The sequence below is a fragment of the Hordeum vulgare genome, chromosome 4H (assembly GCF_904849725.1).
Source record: "Hordeum vulgare subsp. vulgare chromosome 4H, MorexV3_pseudomolecules_assembly, whole genome shotgun sequence".
Taxonomy (NCBI): domain Eukaryota; kingdom Viridiplantae; phylum Streptophyta; class Magnoliopsida; order Poales; family Poaceae; genus Hordeum; species Hordeum vulgare.
Genome location: NC_058521.1, coordinates 465,860,744 through 465,871,029, shown reverse-complemented (window position 1 = coordinate 465,871,029; position 10,286 = coordinate 465,860,744). Strand labels below are relative to the sequence as shown.

General features: G+C 42.3%; 1 protein-coding gene across 1 annotated transcript; it reads right to left on the bottom strand.

The window, feature by feature from the left end:
* Nucleotides 1-1,249: 1,249 nt before the first annotated feature.
* Nucleotides 1,250-2,134, bottom strand: LOC123448983. Its single transcript, XM_045126042.1, has 3 exons — nucleotides 1,962-2,134; nucleotides 1,739-1,844; nucleotides 1,250-1,604 (listed from the first exon to the last, which is right to left on the bottom strand). Exons 1-3 carry the CDS (start codon nucleotides 2,001-2,003, stop codon nucleotides 1,489-1,491), a joined length of 264 nt encoding a protein of 87 aa, XP_044981977.1. The 5' UTR covers nucleotides 2,004-2,134; the 3' UTR covers nucleotides 1,250-1,488.
* Between the last annotated feature and the right edge of the window lie 8,152 nt (nucleotides 2,135-10,286).

Below are 10,286 nucleotides of genomic sequence, written 5' to 3'. Positions count from 1 at the left end.
TGCAAAATTCAGTTAAAACTACATGATGTGTTCAGTTAAAACTAAGCACCAGATGCAAAAACTCTTCTTCTCACAAGATCTAACAAGAAAATGTAACTTGCACACACACAAAAACACAACAACTTCTACGATACTAAATACCAGAACCTAAATCCATAGCTTAAGCATGTTAAAACTACATCAACCATAAATCAGCACCAACTCTTCTTCTCTCTTCTTCTCACCAGAGCAAGAGCAAAGCATTAAATCAGCAGCAACAACATATGTAATACTAAGCGGCAATTCTTATTCTCACCATAGCAAATCATGGATCAGCAAACCAGAGAGGAGATCACGGGGGACAAGAGAGAGCAACCAGAACTACCGTAGTCTGGTGGGTAAACAAAGTGCGGCCGGACGAGGTGGGTCGACGCAGGCGGTTCCCGGTCGCCGTAGAACTCCGACGACGCCATCAGAAGAAGACAAGCTGACGCGCACGAGGGAGAAGAAGAAAGAAGAAAAGCGGCGCACGAGGGAGAAGGAAAGAACAGAACAAAAGCTGTCGTCCTCGTGGAACAGAGGAGTTATTAGGGTTATTAAATGCAGGTATTTTCTACCGACAGCATCCGATTAATAACTGGTAAATGCAAGGGCCTGGACGCAAAATGACCAACCCTGACCCACCCTGTCCACTTGGCGCGCTGTGAATGACTGTGGACTAAAAATGCACCACACTTACAAGTTCTATGACTAAATAGATGGACTTTGCAACTTCTAAGACCAAACCATCACATACCAAGTTGTAGTACTTTGGGCTGCTATTACCTCTCTTTCCAAGCACCGGAGGCGCGACCACGACAGCTGCTGTTCCCGGAGGCGTCCTCGCGCGTCGCCAAAGCTGCTTGTGATTTGTGAACACGTCAAATCAGAGGAAAGAGGGGAGGGGTCCTTGTCCCGTGCAGAATCCCATCACCGATTCCGCGGCACTGCTGCACGTATGGCGCCGACGCAAACTTTCCTGTTTGGACCGCTCCATGCTGGCTTCAGCACGCCAAAGACGGGATGTCCCATCCTGTCACGGACCACGTTCGTGTACGCCTACTTCTGGTCGAGCATACATTTCCTCCATTCCCCGGTGATCATGGGTACTATCTCTGGTCAGGGAGAACAGTGTTTTGCTGTGCCGGATAACCGCGTTTTTTTATTCGTTTTTACGGTTGCTTGGACGATTAGCACACAGTGGCGCCGTAGGTGAATCTCCACAGAAGTCTGAAATCTCTGAACCGAGAGCCGTGGGAGATTGATACATGATGAGTACAATTACATCTGAAGAATACCGCAACAGTACGAGTTGGCTTAGGTTTCCTGCCAACCTGACCCTGTACATGCAACCACCACACATAGATCGTGCGGCGTTAGCTGACCTCCCGCCCCATCGATCTTCTAATTATTCGTTCTACCAAGTGCAGAATGGCTAACATCTAAGCAGCACGCAACTCCTGTACATCATTAGGAGCTGCTATTGCTGCTGCTGCCGCTGCTGCTCCGGCCTTCCCTTTCTGATCTCAACTGCTTGTTGTACCTGTCGAAGAACTCCTTGTTTTCCTTCTCCAACTCTTTCCACACTGCACGCACGCCAACTCAGCGTCAGCACTCAGCACAGACAAAAATAATGGGGAAACAACCAATTAAGTGGACTGTTATAGAACTATATGTATGATGATTGCTGATCAGATGAAGTAATTGGTTTGAGACCGACCTGTGGAGGTGACGACCGGCTGAACGTCGGCGCGCTTGGACAGCGCCTCCATGCACTCCTCCATGCTCATCCCGAACGTCATGCACTTCTCAATCAGATGGTGCACCTGCAAAACGTAGCTGGCGATCATCTATCTGCTATCTAGAAGAACCAAAAGGGAGCGGTAGCTCAAGAAGGTACGAATTAGGGGACGGGAAGACGACAGACAGATTGTGGCACATACCATGCGGATGTAGGAGGCCGGAGAGTCGTTTCCCAGGGCCATAGTACTCAGATACACAAACCGCTCGACTCGAGCTTCCTCCTGTTCCTCTTCCTCGATCGTAATAGTAATCCGAGGAGCTGTGTGTGTATGGGGTTGTGTGGTGATAAGGCGTGCAGAGTCGACGGAGCAGGATCCTATTTATACATGCACCATGGATGAGGACACCGCGTCGCCCGCCGGCTCCCTGGGCCGGGTCCATGGACCGGCGTGCGGCGTGCCCTCCCAGGCGGCGTGACTCAGCGGGCCGGCGCATGGACGTGGCGCGCGGAGGTGGGGGACGCAAATGCGGGCGGGGGCGTTCACGTGGGCGCCGGCAGGGGATTGGAGGAGAGGCGATTCGCGGGGGCGGGAGATTGGAAAGGGATGTGGAGATGGTGTGGCAAATATCTAATCCCTATCCCGTCATGGCATGGCAGAGGCTGCTTCCAGGTCGTCCATGCCTGAAGACGGGTCCCGGCCGGCGTAGGAAGAGGCTGGGCGGACACGCACCTCGTGCCTTCACGTGCCACCTGGCCCCGCCGGCCACGTCGCGACGGCCAACCTGGGGATTCGGGACTCCCCGCTGCTCTTTTCCTTTCCTTTCCTTTCTTTCTTTCTTTCTTTCTTTCTTTCTGGCCCCTCGCCGGCTCACCCTGTCACCTCTTCCTTCACTGATCCTCAGGTCACTGGCAATAGTGTGGTGTTGTAGTAGATGTCCCGTATGGTCGGGTTTGCTGCGCGGTCAATTCAGTATTTCAGTGTCATGTCGATGCGACGATGGTTTACTGTGTACTTACTGCGCAGAAGAGCAGTGAGCATGGGTACTCACGACGCTTGCTGTAAACGGCTAGCGCTAGAGTCGACAGGGTACGGTGGAACCCGGCTCCCGCCGTCGCCGGGTGTACAACATGCATCGGTGGAGCGGGGCGTGCGACGGGCCCAGGACGAATCGGACAGACAAAATACTTGCGTGGTGCGCGCGCCGGAGCTCCGGGCTTACATGGCGGGGTAGCTGTCGCTCATGCACGCTGCCTCCCTCGCAGATCCGTTGGCTCCAAAATTTCCATCCAAATCCATTGGTCCCGATTCGGAATGGCTGCTAGTGCTGTCGCAGGCAGACTCGCAGCCACGCTCGTTTGGGGAGAGATAGAGCTGAACGCATAGACCGGCCGTCTGCGGTGTACTGCTCGAAGTCTTTTTCTTGCACCAGATAATGAGCTCGTATGGATGTAAGGTTAGAGCTGTTAAGAATAAACGAGAGAGAGGGGAAGCGAATGATTGAAATGAACAGTAATCTCTCATTGATGAAAACTGAGGATATTTATACCCAGTACATGGCGTTTTACAAAAGGGGTGGTTGCCAAAAGAACAACCGACATAGTATTGATTAATTACATAATTAATACATATTAATTATTTTAACACTCCCCCTAATCAATTCTTGATCTTGTAAATAGCCATCTTCTTGATAAGGACTTCTTTTAAAATAACTTTGTCCTTGAGAATGTTCATCATTCCATCTTGAGAAATCCTTGTATAATCTTTAAAGTCTCCACCAAAAACCCTGTGGGAAAAATATGAGGAGAATAGTGTAGATATGTTGCTAAAACTCCTTTAAACCCTGTGGGAAAAATAAGGAGAAAATGATGCAACATATAATGATTATTGTCTCTTGATAACTCATATGAGAAAAACCTTTGAAGAAGGAGAAAACTCATTGGTGAGTTTAGAGAACAATTGATATGTCTTGAATACTTCCTTTAAAAACCCCAATAGGGAAAATAGTAAGTATGACATATGATCTTTGAGAAGGTATTACCTCATTAAAAACCATTATGAGAAACTACGGGAGAAAACTCATAAAGGAAAAGAGTGCATCTAACATGCCATTGAAAACTCCTTTAAAACCCAGTGGGAAAAATATAAGGAGAAAATGATATGGCATATATAAACACTTGTGTTTATATTGTCTCGTTAAAAACCTTTTATGAGAAACCATTAGGGGAAAACTCATCAAGGGAAAAAGAGTACAATATATGCAATCTGATGATTGTTACTAGGTTATTGTTTGGGAGATTACTCCCCCTGAACTTTGCAAATATGGAGGGTGTCTCATATCAATTTCATTGACATGAACATAAGATTGTGTATAATCTGTTGGATTTTCACATGATTTTGTTTGCAAATTATTTCCTCAACTTTCTATAATCCAGAGGATAAGTAATTTCTGAGCAATGTGATTTATGATATTGCTCTTTATATAACCTGTAGCTATTGAGTAACACAAGTGGAAGTATCTTGATAAATCAAGTAATGTGATTCTGATGAATCTCAACCACATGATTTTGAGTGTGGTTAATCATTCTGCCAAATCTTGCATATTTTGCAATGCTTTTAGATAAAGCAATTATGTTAGAATGATAATTGGAAATAACCATTAAAATTCATTTATATGACTTTCATGTGAAGGCTATTCCAGCAAATTCAGTCATTGATATGGCGTCAATGGGATCAAATAAAAAGCCAATATCATTACATCATATCATGGTCATATCTTCTATTTCCTCATGAAAATATCCAAGATTTACTGTAATCTTAAAATATAAGATGATAGTACTTATATCAACCATATACCTTTTGTTGGGGGTTGCACTCCGAATAAAGATAGAAAATATAGTGTCAAGCCTGACATAGTTTCCAAGTATACGAGTGCTTTGACATTAGTGAAATATAGAACTTCAGGTCCTAGTATCACTTCATTATCACCCCTAGGTATGAATGGATTTGTATCTTATCAAAGGTAGTATGACCATACATGTCTTTTGTTGACATGATATATCCAAATTGAACTTCTCATATATGTTTTGGATATATGTAGACTGATATGTATTCTTTGAGAGAATGCTTAATTTGTAAACTTAAGCTAAATTTCGTTGAATCCAAATTTTCCGTCTTGAGATGATTTTATGTATGTTTAGGTCTTATAGAGACATTGATGATGAAATCATCAATATACACTAAGGTGATGTAAGGAAAACAAATTTTGGGATTCCTTTATTAATACATAAAAAATGATCATCCTTTGAGTAATCCTTTGAAGAAGGAACTCATTTAGTCGGTAGTACCATATGATTTTCGACTATTTCAAGCCATAGAGTGACTTCTGAAATTTTACACAAATATGTTGCGATTTATTTTGGATTCGGAATTGTAAGCCCTTCAGGGACTTTGTTATAAATTTCCGAAATGAGTGACCCATATGAGTATGTAGTCACTGCATCCATTAACTGCATGGATAATATTATTTGTACTGCCAATTATATTTATTATCGAAACTTAATTCCACTCATACCAAGAGGGTATCTTACATCATAATTTGATGTCGGGTCTCTGCGTGAACCCTTTTGCTACAAGCCTCGCTTTTTCACCACCTCATTGACTTTGTCTATGAATGAGAAGTTTTTAGTATTCCATATGGAAGACACTTATGAGGAGTAGGTATTACTGTGGTAAATACCACTCGTTTGTAGAGCGAGGCTATTCTTCATTACTTGCTTCCTTTTATGTGAACCAATATGAGTACAAGAGGCACTCTACCATGGATTTTGGTTCAGGGCCCAAAAAGGTTTTAGCAATCTTTAGAAGAAATATATGTCGACAAATGTAGACTTATGTTATATGATTCTAGAGGAATCGATGAAATTTGTGGAAATGTATTTATTCCTTTTAACTCCTTGTGATTTCCTACAACAGTGGAGTCAAGGTGTTTCGGTGTCCCGACACCAAAACATTTATGCACATTTATGTCGGGCTTTGGATGATGAGCATCCACTAAGGTGTCTTTCAACTTGATGTTGAATTACATTTACTGGTTGAGGATTTGATTTCCTCTGTCTCCGCGGAAGCATATGCGAGATTATATCTCATGTGGTCAGATTTCTCCCCCTCTTTCTCTCATTTGGGTAGAAGAGTGGTTTATCAGGTACCTCCATTCTTTCTGACACTTTACTGCAGGAATATAAATTTGAGTGACACTTTTGTCATCAGTAAATGTATGTGGCAGATTTGCAATGTGTTGCAAATATGTGATTCTAAACTTCTTGTTCAGATTCTTTGAGTACGTGGATATAAGGATTGAATGTGAATAACATTCCTAATTTATTTCTTGGCATTCTTTGTGGTACTTATCTCCCCCTAATGCCAGAAATGTCCTTATTGCTGATGCAATCAGCATACGGGCTATGAATAATTTTGATTGACGGATAAATTGTCATTCCTCACTTAGATCCCTAATTTTCTGTGAGAGCCCATTGATGTATGCTGGAGTGGTGATATCGGTATGTAACCGAATTATCGCAGATAGGAAATACTTTGTTGATTTCCACGTAATTACTAAAAGGGGAAAGTAGTATGTTATGCAGTTGGTATGATTTATATCATACTTACGGTGTGTAATGTCGTATTTGTCTAGCATGAGGCTAGTAAATCATGATTCTATAAGTTTGGTCATATTATTAATTTCACTATCTTTGATAAGATATTCAACTAAACCATTTTGGGTATGTACATAAAGTATTATATATAATCAGATATTTCTTGTGAAATGAGTTCAACAAAGTTGTCCATTCGAATGGATTTATCCCTTGTTTAGGATAATTTGCTCTTACTTTGAGAATTTGAGCAATTGATTTAGTTATATCATTCATGGTTTGTGTGACAAGAGACACACCAGAAATCATTTTATAAATGTTTCCATGAGTACCATGAAGTATCTATATAATACCACATGATGGTTGAGTAATCCACATATCTTCTGAATGTGTTCAAGGAAGAATGAGTTGCTCATTTAGAATTGTAAGGTGAGAGTGCCTTTAAATTAATTTCCCCTATCACACATGTGGTGCACATAAAATCTGATGATTTGGAAAATTTTGCAACTTGTTAAGTTGTGACCAATAGAATTGTCCATAATTTTCTAATCAACCCCAAACCAGGATTGTAAGGCTTATAACCAAATATTTTGTAAGATTTAGAAAATTATTGTGTACGCAACAAAACTGAGTATGAATTGATTCATACATGCAAAAATTATCAAATATAATGTCCAGGAAATAGGATATTGGACATTTATACTACATTTAGTAGTACGACTATAGGCAAATAATATTCTGGGAATAATCGGGATATTACACGAGGTCTCCATATTACCGAAAAATGAGTTATGCAAACATATCATAGGCACAAACGAATTGATCATTCTTTTATTGCACTATATTTTTGGTTCTCCTTCTGATGAAGATTCGAGAACATCATTTACCAGAATAGTTTCTGGTCGTATGTTTGCAAATTTTCAAATACCACAATGAACTTATTTGCCTTTTAATAAACTCATGGTGTGGTTTGACCATATGTTTGAGGGTTTGGTAATCATAGGTACGATATTTATGTAACCACACATTTGACAAACTTGAGAGTTGTCTTTGTGATCATTTGAAAATGATCAATTCCCAATTAAAAGGTAATTCTGACATCGATTGTCTTTAGCCTACACTTTACTTTGAATTCCTCATGGTTCTATTTTGTGAAATGTGACTTGCTAATCAATACTAGCAAATATTTGAAATAATGGTATAGCACCCGTTGGGTGAATATGATGAGTTTAAGAAATAACATGTTTCTTTACCATGAAAAATGGTAATACCATCATAAGGAGATGTAAAGTGTATCAAGGGCTTTTCAACCTGATCTGCATATGAAAATGTCAGATCATGAGATCTCAACTTCAAGTTGATTTTATAATTACCAAAATCATAAGTTGTGATAGACTTGAGGTCTTGGAAAATTATTGGGTGATCATTCCAAAATGTGCTCGGGGCAGCATGTTTCTCTTAAGTAAAATATAAGATAAATATATATTCACCCGTTATGCTTAGTTTGAGAACTAAGTGGAGTTGATGATATATAAAACACATATGTATTATGTGTTGCATGAATTTTTCATGTACTTATTTAGTTTTACTAATGAGAGTAAAATATATGGACGAAACTATCCAATCGAGAACAATCATGGCTAAGGTGATCCTTAGTGAACATGGGTGTAACATTCAATGTTGAGCATGTGATGTAATCATTGCTAATGCTCTAGGCTTCATTCTTAAGAAAAGTATGACTTTAGAGTCACATCCAGAACATAGACTTTGCAAATTTAACGTTGGCTAGTCACTATGAAAATGACAACCACAATGTGGTGTGAATCTTGCAACGGTGTTTGAGACACTCAATTGTCGCTATAAATTATGATCTCCACCTTGATGGGTGGGCGACAATATAATCACAAATAGTGAAATAGACTTCGGTGACTTGTGATTTGCCAATGTAATAGAAGGTAACCACCAAGGTATGTAAAAAAAATTGCGTAATTTTTCATATCCCATTTAAGAAAACGGAGGCTTAAATAGTTAATATTAGCACAAAAATACCATTTTCGCATATAGTGATTGTGCATGGACAATATTTACTATCAGAGAAAATAGTTTTAGTGAACAACAACAATTGCTTCAGAGGAGCAAATTTTATGATAACTGATGTTATACACTCATATGTGTGGACCTCAATTTGTATTGAATAACACTTTGAAGATAATCACCGGATGCGGTGTAGATCTTGCAGTAATAGGATGCATAATCTGACTTAATCAGTAGATGCTCATGGTTTCTATTACCTTGTGTTCATTATAATGTATATATTTGGAAGAGCACTTTAAAGGTAATCATTTTGTCAAATAGACAAAACGTAGACCTCACAGTAGTGGTGGATAATCTGCAAAATGTGCGGTAGATGCCACCATACCTTGTGATTCACAAATAAAATTTAAGGTAGTCACATTAGCATTAATATTTGGAAAAATCACGTTGAAGATAATCATCTTATAAAAATTACAAGATGTAGATCTCGCAGTAGTGATGGATAATCTGCAAATGATGCAGTAGATGCCATCAATACCTTGTGATTCCAAATAAAATGTTTGTTGGTCATATTAAGTATGACAATTTATAATTCTTAAGATTTGCAAGAAAATTATTTTCTATTGAAAAAACATAGTTGTTGTTATAAATCACATGTAACGGTAGGGATAAAAACATGGAAATATCATAAATTCCGAATGTGTGCAATTTGTAATAACCAGAGGGTTAAATTGTTGCAGAACAGTAAGCCTTAGGGCTTGATCTTAAATATCCAAATGGCCTGATTGCAATTTCCCGCAAGCTTAAAGGCTTGTAAGTGTGATTTAACAGATATCCTGATGAATAATTTGCAAATTAAGTTAGTCTGAGGGCCTAACTGGAATTGCACGGTACAAAGCGTACGTTCCTACATTAACAAAGAATAAAAATGCAATGTAACTGAACAGATAAGGTTCCGCATCATCTTATCTATTGAGTGGTTACAATCAGATTCATTTGCTCGTGCTTGTACGCAGAGATACAATCGCCATTAGATCGAGCAATATTTTGCTCCGGAGGACGCTGCCGATATTCCTGGGGGTGTGGCCGGCCGCCGGTTTCCTCGCTATGCAGGAGGTCGCGGGTGTTCCATCGTCAGAGAGCATGAGGCCACTGGCCGCGCCATTGCGCTGGACTGCGCACGGCTGCTGCTCGGGAGAGCAAGGCTCCGCCGTGGATGGATTCCCGCGTTGCCGGCCGGGAGGGCACGGGAGGCACCTCGCGCTCGATGGAATCGGCCGCGCGCCGCTTCCTATAAGATTCGCGGCGCTCAAGAAGTTGCCCTTGCACCGAAGGGCGTCGATGCGAAGTGCTGGCCGTGGGCCACGTCTTCGGGCGCCGCCGATTCGCGAACGCTGCGCCGTGAGCGGCCGTGGATCGTGGAGATGGGTCAGGCGCCGCCGTGATGTGGGCAGCCGCGGATGCCTGTGGAGGCGCAACAGCCGAATACCGGTTCCCGGCTTGCCGCATCAGCCGGTTGGTCCAAGGGGCCGAGGGCCACCCGTCCTCAACGCTGGAGGGCGTATGGCACCATGCGTTGAAGGACCGATGCCTCCGTCGTCATGCGCCAAGGCGACGCCGACAACCACCGCTGGCGTGGGAAGTCCGCGGGGGCGCGGCACGGCACAATAGGCCGGGCGCACAGATGCGAGGCGCGACGCAGGGAGGCTGCCGGCCGGACAGCCGCAGGGCACATCGCGGCGCAGGCGGGCTTGCGCGTGGGCGGCCAAGGTCTGGCGCAGGGCGGGCGCGCGAGGGTGTTTCTCCGCCGTGGGTAGAGCGCGCCGCCGTGTTACGATGT